The sequence below is a fragment of the Mustela erminea genome, chromosome 12 (genome assembly GCF_009829155.1).
Source record: "Mustela erminea isolate mMusErm1 chromosome 12, mMusErm1.Pri, whole genome shotgun sequence".
Taxonomy (NCBI): Eukaryota; Metazoa; Chordata; class Mammalia; order Carnivora; family Mustelidae; genus Mustela; species Mustela erminea.
The window spans coordinates 53,387,739-53,410,404 of record NC_045625.1 but is presented as its reverse complement, the minus strand read 5'-3'; the positions used below and the strand labels follow the sequence as shown (position 1 = coordinate 53,410,404).

The window sequence follows — 22,666 nt, the reverse complement described above, 5'->3', positions numbered from 1 at the left end:
AGAAATCACAAGTAGACGGAGAGGCAGGCAGAGAGAGAGAGAGGGAACAGGCTCCCTGCTGAGCAGAGAGCCCGATGCGGGACTCGATCCCAGGACCCTGAGATCATGACCTGAGCCGAAGGCAGTGACTTAACCCACTGAGCCACCCAGGCGCCCCCCAGCAGCATTTATTGAAAAGACTTTTCTTTTCCCTTGTCAACAGTTTTGGCTCTCCTGTTGAAAATCAATTGACTATTTTTACAATACATCTCTGGACTTTCAATTCTAGGTCATTTATCTATATATGTATCCTTGTGTCAGTAGCATACTTTCTTGATTACTGTTACTTCACAGTAAGTTTTAATAACCTTTTTTTCTTACTATACATTGTTTTCACTGAACATATTCTGGTAAACACTTATGTTTACATACACAATACATATGCTATACAGAATATAACAGTGGGGATCTTTTTTTAACATACATGCTTATTTATACACGTCAACAAATAGTTTCTATAAAACAAATGTGTAGAGGTTGACAAAAATGACTGAGTTTTAAGGTCTGATACACACTGACAATTCACCTTTCAAAAAGATTATGCCAATTTATCCCCATCAACTATGTAGGAGAAAACCTTAACCTACATCTTCTACAATGCAGCATATTACCAAACTTGCACATCCTGACTCAATGTAATTTTTTTCACTTTTTGAATCTCTCTGTTGTGATAAATCCTACTTTGCTAATAAATGCATGCAAAATAAATAAATAAATAAATAACAATAAGACCCAATTACTAATAAAATGTTTCTACCAGCAACTCCATTTTTCGGAATTTATCTTAAATAGTCTTAAATAGTTTCAAGAGGAAAAAGAGATGTTCAAAGTAGTCTTATTCGTAATATAGAAAAAAAAGATTACAAACTAGATGCTGATCAACAGGAAAACTATTAATTAAAATATGGTATAGTCACTAAACAGTATATCCAACTATTAAAAACTATAAACATGAGTCTGTAGCCATATAGAATATGCAAATTTTTAAAAGCAGGAAACAAAAGAGTATATATACTCTGTACATTGATTATCACTACTTTAAAATTACACAGGCACATGGGAATAAAAATATATAAATGACTATGTGGTAATTTTCTCCTTTAATATCTGAACTTTTGTCACTTAGGATTAGGTTCATAATTAGGAAATGTGTTCATAAATACAGTACATTAAAAAAATATACTTACTGTGATGATGCCAATTAGTTGAGTATAAAAAAGTCCTGTTATCCCAACTAACATAGTAATGCCCATAAAGGCAGCTAGTCTCATTATGGCCAATTCATGTCTAAAAACAAAGAGGTCCTATAAGAAGAAGAAAAAAGAAAGACTTAAAAACAAATTGAAAAGTTATTTATAATTTCAGTAACACTCAAGAATTAACCCATAACACTGTTCCTTATATCTTAAAAAATATTCTCCCCCTTTTGAGTTTACTCCACTTAACCACTATATAAATATTTGAAAATTTCAAAAATAATTGCTTTTAATTTATAGTAGCATACCAAAAAATGGGATTTTTACTGCTCTCGTGTCAAAAAACCTCAATCTTACAGTTGCAAATTAGCCACACTTACGTACTGTTTGTAGCAAAAACCAAAAGAAAATAAAAACCTCCAAAAAACACAAACAAAACATACAGTGTGCAATCTTTGGTTACACAAAAGGAAATTTTATTATTATACTTCTAAAGAATGAATGCACAAGCCTGATTCACAGTATTGAAGTTCAGGTGACCAAGATAGCCGAGATTATGTCACTTAGTCAAAAAGAGGGGCAAATATTAATGATGGGATCTTGTGGACAAGTTCTCTTTAAGCCTACTTCATCCATCCATCCATCCACTCGACTACCACTGCCAAGCGCGGCGCTAAGTAACAGAAAAAAGTAAAAACGAGAAAGATATGGTCCATGCCCTGAAAAAGTTGCAGCTTATTTAGAGAGAGAAGCCAACTTCATGAAACTCCAAAACAGTGTGATCTATGCTCTAACAGGGATGCATGCAGAAGACTGTGGAAACACCAAGCAGTGCCTAGACAGGAAGGAGAAATGTAAATGCTGTGAGCGAACGCTGATTTCCTGGCTCGCGGCATAAAAATGAGTGTCTCAAAAGTGAACCCAAGAAAGTGGTGGAAAGACAGGAAAACAAGAAGCACTTCATTTTCTCTGTAACCAAGCAGACAGACCAGAGCAGTGAGATGGAGCTCTGGAAATCTCCTGCTCCTAAGTTGTGTAGTAATACTTCCACAATGGACAGAAGCAACAGATGAACGGAAGGACCCCCCACAAAACATAAACATCCACCTGTCTTTTCAACACTGAATCAGGTTCAGGCTTAAGGGTATCCTGGTAGCAACATCAAAAATAGGGAGGTCACCGAACATAAGGAGCTTGCTTGAAACAAAAAAAACTGATGCTTTTCGGTGTAGCACAATGACCACCCACCAGACTCAAGCAGAAATCGGAGTCTATACCCAAACCACTCAGTTCATACAGCAGTCAGAAATCAGGCAGTCATTTCAAATGCCCAGTGAGAAGAGCCTGACACAGAGTCCTTACAAATCATGGACCATGAAAAGATGGAGCTATGCACGATACAAGAAATTACGTGCAGGAAGTTCTGCTCTACCGCTGTTTGAAAACACAAATTTGTTCCAACGTGGTCAGTACATGAAACGACAACTTGAGCACAGCGAGAATTCTGTGTTGCTTGTGTGTGACTTCATCCACGAGAAACCCTAAATGAACATGGAAGACTGCACCCAGCTAAACGAAGGCCTGCGGGAATACACAAAACGCATGCAGACTCCCGAACACCTAGTGACCACCGCAACTGACCGTCTCCCGCACTCACCCACATCTGCTATTGCAACTTTTCCTCAGGTTTCAGATGACCCTCCTTCCATCACTTACTGCAACCCATCTGATGCCCGCTGCCACACCAACACAGCAGGTCTCTCTTCTAAGGTGAAGTGTCAAGTTCAGTATCGTATTTGTGTATTTCTTAACTATTTAACAGGTGTGAAACCATGCTGCTGATTTTATTAGGTTCTGACCCTTCTGAGTGTCACTGACAAAGTTTCTGAGTGTTGTGCCTCCCTCTTCCCATAAGCTCTGTGGTTTTCACTGCATAATTTTGCATAGTAGGGTGAATTTCAGAAATGCACATATGGTGTTACAGTAGAGCTTGGTGTAATAAAAATACCATATATGACCAAATAAAAAGCATCTTCTCTTCTCCCAGTGAAAAGCTTTTAAACAAATTTTGCCAGCTAGAATTTATAAATGTTGGGGATGATGAGATTAAAAGATCTAACGCTAATATTACATTTATTCACAGGTTGCACATTTGGATTTAAGAGTATTCGTGTAAAACAGTAAAATACTTGGAGAAATTTCTTTTTATCACTCTTAACATTTTCAAAACACAACTGCATTCCAAGATTGCACACACATAATTAACATGTTCAGTACTAAATCCAAATCTTGGTCATTTAGCAAAGTTCTTCAGAGCATAACATCTTCACTTTATTTTAGATTTTTTTTTTTTTTAATGTAGCACTTTTGGGATCTAAAAATTCGCTTGGAAAACTTTATCCAAATCACAAGAACCCGTGTGCTATTCGAGATGTTTCCTACATATTCAGTGTTATGACTGAATGTATCTTCCCCTAAATCCTTATGTTGAAGTCCTAATTCCTAGTACCTCAGAATGTGACCGTCTTTGGAGACAGGGCCTTTAAGGAGGAGAATAAGTTAAAACAAGTTCTTTAGAGTGGCACTAATCCAATCTGACTGGTGTCCCTATAAGAGGAAACCAAGAAACACGGACACCAGGATGCTCACGCACAGAGGAAAGACCATGTGAGGACACAGCGATAAGGTGGCCCAGATGCAAGCCAAGGACAGAGGCATCTTAAGAAACCCAACCTGCTGACTGCAGGCTCTTCCATATCCAGCCCAGAACTACGAGAAACGGAGTTTCTGTTGTGTAAGCCTTCCAGTCTGCAGCATTTTGTTATGGCAGCCTTAGCAAACGGATATTCTAACTGTATTCCTTTATCATTTTCATTTTCCCCATTTTTCGTTAAGCGATGTGCTTATATCCAGGAAATGCATAAGATGTAAGTTGAGTTTCGAGAAAAGTCACACCATCCTCTCAAGAATGAGAACATGTGACAGCACACAGAGCTTTCATCTGTGCATTCCCTACCCATCACATTCTCTCCCTCATCCCTACCCTGAAGGTAAAGGTTACTGACTCACTGTTCCTGCCATTTGGATACAACCAAGTTTTAGTTGTATGTTGCAGATGCTTTCACTGTCTTTATGGCATATTTTGATAACGCCAAGGGTTTCAATTTAATGTAGACCAATGTATCAATCTTTTCCTTCAGTGCTTTTCATTTCTTGTTTAAGAAGCCTTTCCAATCCTGAGGTACTAATGGTACTCTCCTACATTATTACCCAAAGCCTTTAAAAGCTCTGTAGCTTTGCCTTTCACATTTAGGTCACTAATCCATCTGGAACTGCTGTTTATTCTTTTTCTGCACAGTGTAATACAGGGGTCTGAATTTACTTTTATTATATGGATATCCATCTGTATTTTCAGAAAAAATTTCTTTAGTCTTTCAAGTTACACACACAATCAGAAACACACACACTCGCTCTCTCTCTCTCCCCCTCTCTCTGTCTCTCTCTCTCTCTTAAGCTTCATATTTTTCCCACAGAGGTCTTGTACTTTTTTGGCCATATTTAATTCAGGAACTTCCTGTTTCTATTATAAATGGTTTTGCTATTAATTTTATTGTCTAAATAGTTGTCTGCATACATATGATTTTTTTCTAATCTGTTAATGTGATAAAAATACTGATTTTCTAATGTAAAAACTGCCTTTCATGTCTAAGATAAACACAACTGGATAAGGCTGGTTATGTATATATCCAGATTCAGTTTGCTAATATTTTATGTAGAGGCTGTTTATCTATGTTCATAATCAGACTAGCCTATAATTTTTTCTTTCTTCATTATCTTTGATAAGTTATGTATTTAACATATGCTAAACACCTAAAACAAGTTGGGGAGAGTTCCCTCTTTTTCTTTTCTTTCTAAAAGAGTTTTTATAAGACTAGAATTATTGTTTCCTTTCATATTTGACAGAGGTAGAACTCACTGATAAATCTGTGAATATTTCTTGCACAAGTTTTAACCACTCACTCATGGTTACAGAACTCCTCCTGTTTCCAATTTCCTCCTGAAGCAATTTTCTTCTTAGAGCTATGCTATGCTTACGATCAGGAAGCTCAGTACTGTTAAAGATGTCAACTCTCCAAACTGATGTATAAAATTAATACAAGTCCAATAAAAATCCCCACTGGCAGAGCATATAATCTACTAATGGTAGACTATATGGGGTTTGGTTTTTTTTAATTTAATAAAAGGTTGTTTTTTTTTTTAAACTCTAGGTTACTTTTCTTTGTACAAATTGCTAAGTAAGCTGTATCTAAATTTCATGGGAACAAACAAAACACAACAAATACCATACCACTCCTATATAAAAAGAAAATGGTGGGAGGGTTTGGTTTATTGCATGCATTCTCAATATAAGTAATATGGCCCCCAAAGGAGGGAGAAAACTGGTGCTTCCAGGGGAAAAAAAAATCACCTACTTCAATAGTTTTGTGGCCATACACAAATCAATCCTACCTGACAAAATCTTATTCCTTAGTATTTAATTTCATAGAGGGAAGAGGAGAAAAGGCCTAAAAAGGCTCCTGAGGGAGCAAAAATAATGAAAAAGAGGAGTCTCCACTGGATAAGAAGATTTGCTATAAAACTATGGTTATGACAGCATGCTGCAACCACAAGAACAGACAAATAGACCAACGAACTAGAAAGAACCAGAAACAGATACACACATAGACGGCTGCGTTTCTGACAAAGATGGCACTGCAGAGTGGAAAGAATTATCTTTTTTAATAAATGGTGCTAAATCAATTGGCTATCCATCTGAGAAGGAAAATGAAACCCGACTCATACCTCATGGGAAACACAAAAATCAATTCCAGGTGGAAATGTAAAAAGAATATAATACTTGGAAGACAACGTAAGAGAATTATATTGATGATTTGGGGATAGAAAAAGCCTTCTTAAATTGAACCCAAAAAGCACGAACTGAAAAAGAAAAGACTGATAAGTTGAAGTACATGAAAATTAAAAACTCCTGTTCATCAAAAAATACCATCAACAGAGAAAGGGTAAGCTAGAGAGCAGACAATACTTATTACACATACTCAAAACAGAGCTCAAATCTAAAATGCTCTACAGTTAGATAAAAACAAAAAACAAAAAAAGTCAAATAGCTGCTCCCCCCACACCACTACCATAGGCAAAATACTTACACAGGTACACTGCATGAAATAGGCTATTCATATGTTCAGTAAGCATATGAAAGGGGGGCTCAACACCATTAGTCATTGGAGAAACACAAATGAGAACACAATCAAGTACTGCTCATCTCCAGCAAAATGGTTAACTTTAAGAAGACCTGAACCAGGGATGCCTGGGTAGCTCAGTTGGCTAAGCATCTGCCTCCAGCTCGGGTCATGATCCCAGAGTCCCGGGATGGAGCCCCACATCAGGCTCTCTGCTCAGCAGGGAGCCTGCTTCTCTCCTTTCTTCCGGCTCATGCTCTATCTGTCTCTCTCAAATAAATAGAATATTAAAAAAAAAAAGAAGAAGACCTGGACAAGTATTAGTGGGGCTGTGAAGCACTCTGAACTTATATTCTCTATTAGTGGAGGTTTAAATTCATTGGACCATTTTGGAAAACTGGGTAACAGTGTCTAAAGGAACACAGATATATCCTTTGAACACTATCCACTTCTAGCTGTAAGTCCAAGGGAAATACCTGCACACATACAGGAGAGACAAGGCTACTTCCTGGCCATTATCCGTAAGAGCCCCAAACTGGAAACAAGGCAAGTGTCCATCAACAGAATGGATAAATAAATAGTCTTAAGTTAAATGAAATACAGTTGACCCCTGAACATCAGTCTGACCTGCACCAGTCTACTTATATCCAGATTTTTTCCTATATTATATGTATATTTTCTTTTCCTTACACTTTTACTAATAACATTTTCTTTTCTCTAGCTTACTTCATTGTAAGCATACAGTATATGATACCGATATAAAATATGTGTTAACCGACTGTTTATCTTATTGTTAAGACTGCCAATCGACAGTAAGATTATTAGCAGTGAAGTTTTGGGGGAGTCAAAGTTATACATGAATTTTCAACCGCACAGGGGTTGGGTCCCCTAACCCCTGTGCTGTTCAAGAGTCAACTGCACCCATGAATAAATTTACAGTAATACAGCAATGAAAAGGAACTATCTAATAACAAAAAGAATAAATCTTATAAGGACTCCTCAAGGAGAATTTGTGATAATTCACTGAACTGTTTGTTTTTATTTTTGTATACTCTTCTGTAGGTGTGTTTTACAATATAGAAGGTACAAAAAAAGAAATTACACTGAGAAGAAAGCTGTGACCTTGAAATGTACACTAGAAAAATACTTCAATTTCATAAATAGAAACAAAACTCTTTTAAAATACATATAAGCAACATGCAAAAGAAAATTAGGTTACATATGGTCTGTGAAAGGAGAGACAAAAATGTCCAGTAAGTTATAAGAAAGGATATGAGACAGAAGGAAAAAAGGAGAGAGGGGAAGTCCCACTGCTCCATGAGCCCATCTTCCACATTCTTCCCGGGCCAGTCGGAAGGCAGAGTCTCCTCCCCCAACACGTGGAGGTGCAGAGCAGCGCCCACAGAGACTGCTGCACACAGCGATAGCAGAGATAAACAGAGAAGAAGAAACATACAGGCGACATGTACACACGCATGCCGCACAAACCGACAGAGGAAGAGAGGGGCGCTTACATGGAATAAACAGCGACATTCCCATCTGGCCATCTTCTGTAATGCTGTCATTGAAACTTTCAAAATGTTACAAAACTAGTGAGCAGTGGGGCGCTTCCTGACGCAAGCTAGATGAAATAAATAAGCCACGAGCTTGATTTGGCCACTCACGATCTAGCAAATAAGTCTTCTGATAACTTGGGTCTGTGAATTCCTTGAACTCACCTCTTTCAACAATTTTATCTTCTATCCTAATCTAGTATTGATCCAAATTCTATGATTAAACCCTGTATCATATTGCTTCCTATAACTGTACCCACACCATAAATGCAAGCTCAAGCACAGCACACTCTGAATACCAACCTCCTACCTCTGGAGCCTAACTCCCTGTAGGCCAATGATGCTAACAAACTGTCAGCATCAGTGGGACCTCCAATCTGTTGACCCAGCCACCATTCTACTACTTATTACTGTCTTCCCCCAACACTTCCACTGACTCCCTGCTTGTTTACACTCCACAGTATACTGCCATAGCTTTCCTCAGTACATCATCCACTTTCTTGACCCTTTCCTTTACCACTGTTCTCCTCCTGGCTCACTGGCTGCACTTTCTTCATCACCTTTCTGATTCATCCTCATCTTTCTGTCTTCTAAACTTTAAGAGTGCCCTGGGCTTGGTCTTCAGACCTCTTTTCTTCTCAATGTGTACTTACTCCCTAGAAAATCTCCTATGAGATCCCATGACTTTAAATACCATCTTTATGCTGAAAGCTCATAGATTTATAGCTCACATCACTCCACTGAAACTGCTCCCTCCATCTGTCTAGTCAACATCTCTTCTTAGATACAGAAGAGGGACCTCAAAGTAAACACATAAAACCAAAATCTTTAACTTACTCCTAAAACCAACTCTTCCTCCAGGCTTCTCCATCTCAGGAGGTGATATGTCTATTCTTCCCATTGTTCAGGCCTGAAACCTTGTGATCATCTTTGACCTAGCACATTCTATTTCATACTCTACATCCAAATCATCACCAAATCATTTAGCTCTTCAAACTGTAATAGCTCACTCTCAACACTTCCACTACTCCCACAGTCATTTCATGTTTGGACTACATTTTAATAGTCTCACAACTAGTCTTAAGTGTTGTCATCCTTGTTCTCCCTCAATTTATTTCCCAGCCATCAGTTTTCTTTCTAAAATGTAAATGAGTTTGTGTAGCTGTGCTCAAAACCCTCTAATAGTTTCCAGAGTCCCAACCACCAAACATCCTAAAAAAACCATCTCCAACCTCCAGTTCTATCCCTCACTGCTCTCAATTCAGCTCCTCCTACCTTCTCCCAGCTTGTTCCACTCAAGGCAGACTGGTCTTCTTACCGCTCCTTGAAAATATCAAGTATGCTCCCACCCCAGGGGGACTTGGCCCAGGTCCTTTCCTCTCCATGGAATGCTCTTCGTCCCAATATCAATGACTTGCTTGGGTTCCAGGTCGCTCCTCAAGTGTCACTATTGAGAAAGGCCTTCTCTGGCTGCATTATCAACCATTAATCTCTCTCCCTTACCCAACTGTATTACGCTTAATAGTACTTTTTTGCATGTTATGTATTTGTTTATTGCCTGTCTCCTCTAACTAGAATATAAGCTCCTTAATGCAAGAACTGGGTTTTATTCACTGCTGCATCCTCAGAGCCTAGATCTGGGATCAATGCACATAGTAGACACTCAACAAATATTTGTTAAATGACTAAATGAGTAGTTTTTGTAATTTCTTAAAGTAAACATGTTTCACAAATAAAATTTTACATTATTATAAACTATAAGTTTTTATAGTGCCAGTAGGAAGCAATCTTTGTTTATAAGCCATTTTTAAGTAATTTTCTGTGTTTTTTATGAAATGAATCTGAAAATTAACAAGATTTGACACATTTAGGATCTTCCTGTTACTAAAAAGTTTTTTAGCCTCAGCATGATGGGTACTTTGGGCTGAATCACTCTCTGCTGGGGAGACTACCCTAACCTTCTAGAATATTTAGCGGCATCCCTGGCCTCTACCCACTAAGATGCCTGAAGCATTCCCCAGATCTGTGACAACCAAAAAATGTCTCCTGATGTGACCAATGTCCTCTGGGGGAATAGGGGACAAAATCTCCCTCTTCCCCCCACTGCACTACTGTAAGGGATCTGATTTTCCTTATTTTTAAAAAATAAAAATAGGTTGTATCACAACCTGATTTGAATTTTCAAAATGGCTTCAAAACCAATATCACATGCTGAAATTAGAGCCCTGTGGCAATTACTCTTACAGAAAGTAAGATCCTATTATATCTGTATGGTTATCAGCACTTTTGGGCATAAGCCTTAAGTTTGATCATAATATCCCAGAGAAGTTACAGGACTGTTCTGTACATCCCTCTTTCACATCCAGCCCCCAAGTAAAATGTCCTTTTTCAGTTTTATTAAATTCTAATGAAAATTAATATCTAAATGAGAAAAAAATCATTATTCACACCTAACTAATGGCTATCATTGAGGGTTCAGGTTGACATGTTAAGTTCTGATACAGATATAATTGTAGTTTTCTTAGAGAGCAAACTGCACTGGCACCTGACAGCCAGTTTCATGGCGGAGGCTAAAATATTTTAGAAAAACCATTTTGTCTGCCTTCCCATACTTTAGTAGTAAAAACTCTAGAAAAATTGACACAATAATAAAGAAAAAGATACTATATTTTCTTGCTACATTTACCATTTAACATATGATGTTCGGTCAAAGATGAGTGAGATGGGCACCTGAGTGGCTCAGTTGGTTAAGTGTCTTGAACTCAGCTCAGATCTTGATCTCAGGGTCGTGAGATCGAGCCCCGTGTACGAAGACTACTTGAGACACTCTCTCACGCTCTGCCCCTCCCCAGCCCCCCACATTCTTTCTTTCTCTAAAATAAATAAATCTTAAAAAGAAGAAGAAGAAAAGATGAGTGAGACAATAAATTTGCTGCTGGGCTGTAACCATTTAAACTCAAAGTGATGACACCATTGTCAGAGAGAAATAAATACTGCTAAGTCCTCTACGCTAAATGCTGTAATATTTATAAGTAACTAGCTATATGAACAAATTTAACAAAGACATATATTCAGTAGACCTGATACTGCACAGCAAGGTCAAGATTTCTTATGAGGATTCCACGTTCTACGTATAACTAAAAGCTCAGAGATATGCTGACACATTCAAATGACAACTGTTAGAGTAACAGGGTACTCTTTTGGGGTTTTTTTGAGCTCAGGACTCTGAGATGGAGATCTGAGCTGAAATCAAGAGTCGGGACACTGAACCAATTCAGCTACCCAGGTACCCCAATAATAATATTCTTAAGCTGTTTTTCTTTTCCCATAAATATAAACTAATTATATTATATCTGAAACTATTACTTTCAAGCAAAAGAAAAAACAAACTACCAAGTGATGATATCTCCACCACCATTTCAGGATGCATCCACAGACATGCCAAATTACCATCATATTAGCATTAAAAATAATTTACATTTCATTTTTTTCTTAATTTTTTCTTAATTTCACACTGTTTTTGCCTATTCTCAACTATTTTTCCCCAAATCCAAAAACTTAAATAAATACACCAGTAATTTTTATCCATTCTAAAGTGACCATGATAAATAAATGATTTAATAGATATCAAAAAACAAAGGTTATTGAATAAAGTCGAAAATACTGCTTAAAGAGCAATAAATAATGGAAGTACTCAGGACACTTTAAGATTGATTATATAGAAGGATAATATTTACCAACATTCAAAGCTACCTGCAATCAAATCTTCTGGCTATTTCTATTCTTTGTTAGCCAACTAATTCTGTGGCACTGTTATATCTGACATCAAGTCCTTAGCAACATTATTGGAATGAGCTAATTGGAATAATAATGATGTATCTTCCTAGCTGAAGAGTTTGCCAGACTGCTAAACATTATTTATTTTCCTCTTCTGAATATTGGCAGCCTGTGCCTTTTGAAATTCTCTTTCTTTCCCCCTTCTGTTACTCTCCCCATAGCCTTAAATATAGTTAATATATTAGTTTTGGGCCTTCACAAAAGAAAAAAAAAAAAACAGGTATAAAAGAATCAATTACAAATTATCTGAATCCGCTTCATCTAAAAACAATTTAAAACATGTCACTTTAGGACTAATGTGGTAAGACACAAATGGTTAGCTACAAAATCTCTACACTACTAGCTACGAATTATTTATTTCAAAAAGAAAACAACCTCAGATTTTCTCACCTAGAGAGACAGTTTTGTCTACAATATGAGATTGCCAGCAGGTACCTATTTTTAAAAATATTTAAACTACTATAATGCCTTTATAAGGTCTATTTTGACAATCCTCATATTAGATAAGCTACTAAAAATGGGTTGCCTCAGTGAAAAATGAAAACAGCAAAGTATAAAATTCACCAATCAGGAGATTCAATGAGCTTTCTCTGAAGAATAGATTTTTGTGACATTTCAGCATTTTTTAAACCTGCATTTTTTTAAATTAACAATGTGACAATGTTGTAAAAAAAAAAAAAAAAAAATCACTCCAGAGAAAAATACAGAAAGTACAATAGAATCTGGTACTATCGAAAGAACACTGACTTAGGGATGGACAGAAATGAGCCAAAACCACCCCTCTGCTAAGTGGTAACTCTTGGACTAACAAGTTTTGGATCTCTCTGACTCTTAGTCACCTTCTCTGTACAAATGGGAACCATACCACTTATCCTCTCAGAGATATTTTAAACGAGTTGGCATTTTCCACTAATCAAATGCTTACAGATCCAGCATAACAGAATGTAAAATTCATGAAAAATATGACTAATGATATATTCATGACTCCATGAATAATAAATTTTTGAAAGTATACTAAGTAAAGTGATACTTTCCTTCATATTTAATTACAAAACTACAATTTTCTAATATTGCTTTTGTAAGCTAGCATACAATAAAATGAAATACATTATTATACTTTAATAATATACCAAATGACTAAACATTTGCTTATAAATACTTAAAACAACTATGTGGAAAATAGTCAAATGTGGACCTTGGTCAAAGAAAATTTTCTTTAATATCCATTTATTTTATTCATTTTTAAAATGCCAAATCATTGCCAATCTATAGGTCTTAAAATCTTTAAAATAATTTTATCCTAGTAACTACTTAAAATAAGACATTTGTTTCAAGAGGGGTTTTAAAAAATAAAATTTAACATTATACTGGCATGATAAATACAAATGATGGTCAAACAAATTCAACATCTAACATTTGAAAAACTTACCCAAATATCTCAAAGCCTATGATCTTTACTGATTTTGGCTTCTGTGACTCTAACTAAAAATGCTTACATTATCCCTATTTATTTAGAAAGATATTTATTACTTAAGTTTTTGCTGTTTTTCCATTTATGTATTTTTGTTTTAATACTGAGAATTTTTAAAAAAGATTTTATTAATTTATTTGACAGAGAGATCACAAGTAGGCAGACAGGCAGGCAGAGAGTGAGAGGGAAACAGGCTCCCCGCTGAGCAGAAAGCCCGATGTGATGCTGGGCTAGATCCCAGAACCCAGAGATCATGACCTGAGCCAAAGGTAGAGGCTTTAACCCACTGAGCCACCCAGGCACCCCTAATACAGAGAATTTTGAAATTAGTAACTGCTGACAAAGAAGATGATATAAGTATTATTCATTTTAGGTTTGTAGGCCTTCTTTAGTATAAAACTTAGAACATGTATCAATAGTTAATGATGAGGGAGCAGGAGGCTGGCTGAGGACAAAGCAAAAGCTGGCGCCTTGCACCCCCTCTTCACCCGCTCCCTTCCATATGTGTAGTATTCCTCAGGCACCCCTGATCGCCATAAAACGATAAATAGTTAACTTGCAGGGATCGCAATCCTGCAGAACAGGAATCTCCCTTGCTCTACAAGATGTCCTAGAGACCTAAACAGGGAGGTTACCTTATCAATAGCACAAATTTCCAGAGGCAAATAACTCTTGGTTCCTGAAGCCCTAATGTCCCCCTCCCACCATAAACTGGAGGAGACTGAGGTAGAAGGGAATGTAAATGATAGCCAGATCATAATGCCCCACCAAGAATCTCCCAATTATCTTGATGTTAATGCCTGACCTAAAGACGACATTGATCAGGCCATAAGGGCAAAGACTCCCCCCGCCCCACGGCACCTTGTAGGCCCTCCCTAACATGTGAAAACTCTGTTGAAATCTCCCGTTCCTTCACCACCTCCCCCCAACCGTGGGGTATATAACATGCCCACCTTCACAACCCGGGGCAGCAGCTCTTCCTGCCCACGGGTCCTGTCCCCGTGCTTTAATAAACCACCATTATGCACCAACGACGTCTTAAGAATTCTTTCTTTAGTCGTCGGCTCCGAACCTCCTCACCCCACCGAACCTGACTTGGTTCTGGGACTTCATCAGTTACAGCTTAAAAATAAATCCGTATTTTGGGTATTCATGCCTAATGAATAAATTCTTTATCTCCTATACCTCTTACTACCCTTTTCTCTCATTAAAGGATATTTGAAATATTTCCTCAAAACCTCATATAGTAAAAACATATAAATCCTTGGAAGTTCATGATAGGTGGGTATTTTAAAAGAATAAGAAGAAATGTTAGAAGTATTAAAGCAATGGAGCATCTGCAAATCGGTTAAAACAATTCAGACCAGAAAGACCTCCTCTGACAAGAGGAAGCTAAGAGAAGAGAAATGGAAGAAAATCAGGATCCCAAAGCCCTTCACTTCCAGAGTTTGTGAACAGCTTGCTTTTTCTCTCTCAACTCTCTTTTCCTTGAGCTTAACCAAAACATACCAGTTTTCTACTGAATACAGGCTGACTGCCATTACAACAAAGCTTAAATGGCAATCCATTTCTTCTTTTGTTTAATGAAAAAATACTCTTACCTAACAAACAAACAAACAAAAGAAACAAAAACCGGAGGAAGAGTTGTTAACACTTTCTTTTCCCACCCAGAGAGCAAGCTCTGGGCCTTAGAATTTGGCTAGAAAAGAGACTATGCTGCCATCTACCAACCTGAGAGGGTATAAGAAGAACAGAGAGTAAAGATCTCACATCCTTTGACTGACAGAAGAACACAGGGTCAAAGTCCACGGCATTCCTTAATTGTGCTAATATCGCCAGGAGAAAGAGGCACAGTAGTCATTAATACAATCTCCTAAGATAATTAGGGGCATCTGGGGATCTTTAGTTCATACCCCAAATAACTGAAAGGGAAACAATGTGAATTAACATGTTTCTGATACTATCTGGCCAGCTTTCCACACAAAGGGAAGAGATGGTTATGCTTTTGTTTGTTCTACAGAAGAATAAAAAAGACACAGGCAAAAACTTAGAAAAAAAATTGATGGGGCAGGGCTGTTTAAAGACTATACCACTACAAAATATTTTTTTAAAGATTTTTTTTTTTTATGACAGACAGAAATCATAAGTAGGCAGAGAAGCAGGCACCGAGAAAGGGGGAGGCAGGCACCCTGCTGAGCAGAGCACCCAATGCGATGCGGGGCTCCATCCCAGGACCCTGGGATCATGACCTGAGCCGAAGGTAGAGGCTTTAACCCACTGAGCCACCCAGGTGCCCCCCAAATATTTTTTTTTAATGTCAATGATCATAATGGTGACTTCTGTACTGAAATTACTTGTAGTATTTTTCTACCTTATCATAAAAAAATACAATAAATGTCATCATTAAGAGAACTAATACAGTAAGAACAAGGTTCTATTATTTCACCTGAGAAATATTTACTACACAGTATATTAGTATTTTAGAACAGATTTGACCTTAAAAGCAATTATTTCAATTATTGCCTCTGGCCTTTAGTTCTACTCTTTGCCAACAGTGACTTCCTTCATCTCCTTATCTGGTTAATCTCTACTGTACTAAAAGAGCACCCCAAGCCTCATTCCCTATAGCACAACAGTTCTCAAATCCTGTGGCTAGAGCTCACTTTCCACACAACTCCATAGGATACCTTTTACATAGACTATGACATGACTGTTTCCCCTGGAGTTGCACAGTTAAGCAACATGGATTAGAATCACTTAGGAACTGGGGCATCTGCGTGGCTCAGTCAGTTAAAATTCAGACTTATCAGACTTCTGGTTTCAACTCAGGTCTCATGGCTTCTGAGATGGAGCCCAGAATGGAGCCTGAGCTCAGCAGAAGTCTGCTTGGATATTCTCTCCCTCTACCCCTTCTCCTGTGTGCTCTCTTTCAAAGAAGTAAATCTTTAAAAAAAAAAAGAGAGAGAGAGAGAAAGAAAGAAAGAAAAGAAAAGAAAAGAAAAGAAAAGAAAAGAAGAAAAGAAAAGAATCTCTTGGGAAATAATTTTTTAAACAAAATGCTACTGCCAACATCATCTGTGAGGGAAAAAGTTTTATGAGACTCACCTCAATAAGAACACTATGAAAAGCCATATAAAACCCAATTAATTAATAAATAAACAACTGACTGAAGACACTGGGAAGTAGCCAAACTAGCCAAGGCTTACAGGGCCAAGATCCAAGGGTACAGAAACACACTAGGGTGAGTCCTACATTCTGCACTGCTTTTTACCATAAGGGACTTACCAATTCATCCGCAGTATGAAAGGTCAAGCATAAGCAGAGGCTCGGAGCGGTCTGTAACCTCACAGAGTTGGGAAAAGAACAAGGAAAAGGCATGATCCACAGTAAGCACCTAAATTGTTCAGTTGAGTCTCATGAAGGGTTATGTCATAAGAGAGAAGGAAAACTGAAAGTAGTCCTTCACCAAGACAAAGCCCTGTCATCATAAATTGTTAGAAAACTTCAATAAATGTAATAAATGTCATTTCAAAGGAACTGCTGTATTAAGACCAATGTTCTGTTATGTAACCTCAGAAATATTTGTCATATAAAACCCTCAGTTGGATCAAGATGAGCTTTCTCTTTATTGCCTATCCAAAAAAAAGGAGTAAATCATATCTTGAAAAAAAAAAAAAAAAAGCTCTTCTACAGTTTGTCATTTAAACAAACATTTTGTTTGGTATCCAACAAAACCTATCATACATATCAGAAGAAAGGACTGAATATCTGGAAACTAAGATAAAAAAAAAAAGCTAACAGAAACAGACCCATAAGTAGATCTCAATACTGAAACTGACACAGACATTAAAATAACTTTAATTAAAATGTTCAAAAGTATAGATGACAAATGGAAAATTTCACTAAAGGAGTTATCTATGAAAAAGTTATCAATGAAAATTTTGAATGTGAAAAATAAACTGATTTAATAACTCAGTAGAACGGTTTGACAGATTAGACAGAGCAGAAAAGCTGATCAATAAACCAGAATAACGGTCAGTAGAAAGTGCCCACTCTGAAGGAGAAAAAAAAAGAAAATACAGAAAAGACTGAAAGGTATGCAGTACAGTGAGATCGCACGTACATAAATTCAGAATATCAGAAATGCAAAAGAAAAGTTTGGCAGAAGCAGTATTTGAAGTAACAGGCCAAGATATGTTTGGAACTTAAGGATGTTATCAAGCCAGAGATTCAAGAAATTATATAAACTCTTTCACAGAAGAAAAATTGCGGAGAAGACAATGAAGCACATCACAGAATAACTGCTAAACTATAAAGACCAAAAAAAAAAAAAAAAGAAAGAAAGAAAAGGAATTTCAGTCCAAGGTGGTGACATACAAGCTCCTGAACTGAACTCTTTTCATGGACACACTGAATCTACTGCTACATATGGAACAATTCTCTTTGAAAGAAATCCAGAAACTAGATGAGCAATTCCTACACAACACAACTATAAAAATATCATCAAATCACAAAGGAAGAGAGCAAGAGAAGAACAAAAAATTATAAAATAGCTAGAAAACAATTAACAAAAGAGCAATATTAAGTGCATGCCTATCAATAATTACTTTAAATGTAAATGGACTAAATTCTCCAATCAAAAACAAAGAATGGCTGAATGGATTAAAGAAAAAACCCTCAACAATATGGTGCCTATGAGAGATTCACTTTGGCTTTAAGGACACACAGACTGCAAGTGAGTGAAAGATGGAAACAGATATTCCATGTAAATGGAAACCAAAAGCAATCAGAAGCAGCTATACTTTTATATCAATCAAAACGGACTAAAGTCAAAGACTATAATAAGAGACAAGGAAGGTCAACATAATGATAAAGGGATTGGTCCAATAAGAGGATTAATATTCATAAATATTTATGCAAACAATATAGGGCCACCTAAATACATAAAGCAAATATTAACAGACCTTAAGGGAGAAATAGAGAGCAAAACAATAATGGCAGAGGCTTTAATACTTGAGTTTCAACAATGGATAGATCATCTAGATAGAAAATTAACAAGGAAACATTGGATTTAAACTACACATTTGATGAGATTTATAGACCCTCCCATACAACAGCAGGAGAATACACACTCTTCTCAAACATACATAAAATACTCTCCAGGAGAGATCATATGTTTAGGCCACAAAACAAGTCTTATTAATAAATTTAAGATGACTGAAATTGTATCAAACATCTTTAATAAGGGGGCGCCTGGGTGGCTCAGTGGGTTAAGCCGCTGCCTTCGGCTCAGGTCATGATCTCAGGGTCCTGGGATCGAGTCCCGAATCGGGCTCTCTGCTCGGCAGGGAGCCTGCTTCCCTCTCTCTCTCTCTCTGCCTGCCTCTCCATCTACTTGTGATTTCTCTCTGTCAAATAAATAAATAAAATCTTTAAAAAAAAATTATTAAAAAAAAATCTTTAATAAGAATGGTAGGAAACTAGAAATCAATTATAAGAAAAAACTGGAAAATTCAAAATTCACAAATATGTGAAGATTAAACAACATATTACTGAACAACAAATGGGTCGGAGAAGAAATCAAAACAGAAATCAAAAAATATCTTGAGGCAAATCAAAGTAGAAACTAAACACACAACAATTTAGGAGATGCACCAAAAGCAATTCTAAGAGAGGTTCACAGCAGCAAATGCCTACCTGAGGGAAAAAGAGAGGTCTCAAAGTACCTAACTTTATACCTCAAGGAACTAGGGTGGACACACACACACACAAAGAACCAAGCCAAAAGTTAGTAGAAGGAAAGAAATAACAAAGATAAGAACAAAAATAAATGAAATAGGGACTAAAAAGAAAACAGAAAAGATTAAGGAAACTAAAAGCACATTCTTTGAAAGGATAAACAAAATAGACAAAACTTTAGCAAATTAATATAAATAATTCTCAAACTATTAAAAAAATTGAAGGAAGAATCCTTTCAAAATCATTTTACAAGACCTGCATTAAACTGTTATCAAAATCAGACAACATTTGAAGAAAAGAAAATCACATGACAAAATCCCTGATGAACAGAGATGTAAAAATCCTCCACAAAATATTAGTAAACTGAATTCAATAAAATGTTAAAAAAAAAATGATACACGTGACCTTAGGATTTATTCCAGGGATACAAGAATGGTTCAACATCTGCAAAACAACCAACATGATACACATTAATGAAATGGGGGAAAAAAAGAATCAAAATCATCTCAATAGATGCAGAAAAAGCATGCTACAAAATTCAATATCTACTCATGATAAAAAGTCTTAAATTAGGTGAAGAAGGAATATATCTCAACATAATAAAGGCCATATATGACAAGCCCAAAGAAACATCATACTCAACAACAAAAAGTTGAAAGCTTTTCCTGCAGGACCAGGAACAAGACAAGAATGGCCATTTTCACCACTTTTATTCAACTTAGTATTGCTAGTCATAGCAATAAGGCAAGAAAAAAAATAGAAGGTATCCAAATTAGAAAAGAATTAAAACTGCCCTTCTTTGCAGATAAAACGATATATACAGAAAACCTAAAGACTCCACCAAAATCTGTTAGAACTAGTGAATTAATTCAGTAAAGCTGCAGGATAATAAATCAATATAAAAATATTAGTTGTGTATCTATTATTTCAGGACCCCTGAAATCATGACCTGAGACAAAGGCAGAAACTTAACCAACTATGCTATCCAGGCAAAAAACAGTAATTCTTCCTCTAACTGGTAAAATTTTTTCAGAGTTTCTACCTTTCATTTGGAAAGGGAAATCAGTTTATAAATTCATATGTGCTAATCCTTCAGAAAATAGTACCATTATATTTTGGGTACTGAAATTTCTTTAGTCTGTTATCAGTCTCCCAACAATACTATCAAACAGTCTGTAAAATTTTCATAAAAATTAATAGGCCAGGGGCTCTTTGGTGATTCATTTGGTTGGGCACCTGACTCTCTTGGTTTCGGCTCAAGTCATGACGGGGTCCTGAGACTGAGCCCCATGTCGGGCTTTGCATTCAGCAGGGAGTCTGCTACTCCCCCCTTCACTCTCTTTCTCAAATAAATAAATAAATCTTTTAAAAAATCAATAGGCCAGGGGCACCTGGGTGGTTCAGTGGGTTAAAGACTCTGCCTTCAGCTCAGGTCATGATCCCAGGGTCCTGGGATCGAGCCCCGCATCGGGCTCTCTGCTCAGCAGGGAGCCTGCTTCCTCCTTTCTCTGCCTGCCTCTCTGCCTACTTGTGATCTCTCTCTGTCAAATAAATAAATAAAATCTTTAAAAAAAAAAATCAATAGGCCAAAGGAAAACTGTTTCCTCCTTCTGAGAGCTTTTATAAACGTCAAACATAACATAAACTGAATATCTATTATATATCAGGTACTTTTACATGTTACCTCATTTAATCTCTTATTAGTCACCTTTTCCAAAAGAAAACATTGTAATTCAGAATGGTTAAACATGGTGTCAAAGATTATACGTATAATAACAAAAGCCAGGCTTTGATCCTAGGTGTGTCTGTTTAACAAAGCCAAGATCATTCTACCACCAGGGTTGGCAAACTCAAAAACAGCCAGAGAGTTAATATTTTAGGTTTTTTGGACCATATGACCCTGTCACAGCTACTTAACTGTGCTGTTGTCGTCCAAAAGCAACTATAAACAATATGGAAACAAAAGTAGCTGTGTTTCAGTAAAACTTGATTAATAAAAACACAGAGAGTCAAATTGTCAATCCCTCCTCTATACTACAATGCATCTCCTCCTAGAGAACCTCTATTAAGTTTTTATTAACATCACCAAATTTTATTGTATCTCTCTCTTCTTAAAAAATTATGACTTTCATCTTACTGGGCAATTTTATTTTAATACTTTTCTTATTAGGCTCCATTATTTGAAACAGGTTACTCTTGGAGGAATACATTTAGTCTTTTACAAATTCTAACTATAATGTCAATTATATCAGAAATTAATCTATAAATAAGATGAAACACTTCTAAAACTACATTACTTGCATGCACTAACTTATCAGTATGAAAATGTCAAACATCTGTATTTAAAGTTCTCCCTTTGAATTTTTTTCAGTTATCAGTATCTAATTTTAATTGCTCAATCTATATTTAATAAGCATAATCACCACAAGGCTTCACTAATATACACAGCCAAGCAACAAGAACAAATATCCTCTTTCAATTAAACAAAATGATCATAGATGGAGTGCCTTGAAGAGCAGTCAGTTAAGCATCTGGCTCTTAGTTTCAGTTCAGGTCATGATCTCCAGGTTGTGAGATCAAGCCTTGCATCAGGCTCTGTACTCAGCAAGGCATCTGCTTGGGACTCTCTCACCCTCTCTCTCTGCCCCTCCCCCTCACATATTCCTTATCTCTCTAAAATATATAAATAATTTTTTTTTTAATGATCATATATACAAAAGTGACCTAACGACACAGAACTCAAAGACCTTATTTTTTAGAAAGGCCCTTCACTCCCTTATTCCAAAATTTAATCTTATGTGCCATCACTGAGATTGTTATTTTTAAGATTTAAATGGTAGAAAATTGATTAATAGGAAAGAAATATTCCCCTTGTCCACCCTACCTTCCTTCCTTACACACACTTGCGCACCCTTGTGCATGCTGGCTCTCTGGTTCTGCCTGTCTGCCTTTCTCTGACTTACACACACACACACATACACACATAGGCAGTGTATCTCAAAAACACAATCCAAGTCCAAATAATACACAAGATCAGGCTGAAAACAACTGCACACACAAAACACAGAAGATTCAAAAACATATGAGCAAATTCAAATCCCAGCTCTACCACTAAAACCAGTTGAATAATTACTTACTAGCTTTGTACCTTCAGTGACTACCTACTGAACCTCTATTAATCTGTTTGCTCATCAATAAAAATGGGGGAAAAGCATACCCCACCTCACATGGTTGTTGTGGGCATTAAAGTGAATGGAAGCGGCAAGCCTACAGCATGGTGTTGATACGTACGTACGTAGTCAAGTACTTAACACTTGCTGCTGCTCTTACTCCCATCACCACCTCCAACATCACCAATCTGGGACAAGCCTTATTAAGACCTGTTGTTATTCCTGTACAACATGGGAAGAGCACTGTTTCCTATGGTATATATAACAATAAATTTTTAAAGGATCTTGTAAATTCTTCTTTTTTGTTTTTATTAAAAGTCAGAGGGGAAAAGTCCTTTTTTCTCAAAAATTTAACATTCCTTTGAGTGCCTTTGAAAAATTAAAGTCTATCTTTATACCTGAAAGGAAACAAGAAATTAACATT

The 22,666-nt window shown here is 36.6% G+C and overlaps 1 protein-coding gene across 2 annotated transcripts in view; it reads right to left on the bottom strand.

Moving 5' to 3' along the window:
* The window catches only part of ZDHHC21 (zinc finger DHHC-type palmitoyltransferase 21), a 60,549-nt gene that overhangs the window by 11,503 nt on the left and 26,380 nt on the right, over window positions 1–22,666 (bottom strand). For both annotated transcript variants that reach the window (XM_032307118.1, XM_032307119.1), the window contains exon 7: window positions 1,227–1,343. In XM_032307118.1, coding sequence (XP_032163009.1) covers window positions 1,227–1,343 — 117 coding nt within the window. The remainder of the gene's footprint in view (window positions 1–1,226; window positions 1,344–22,666) is intronic.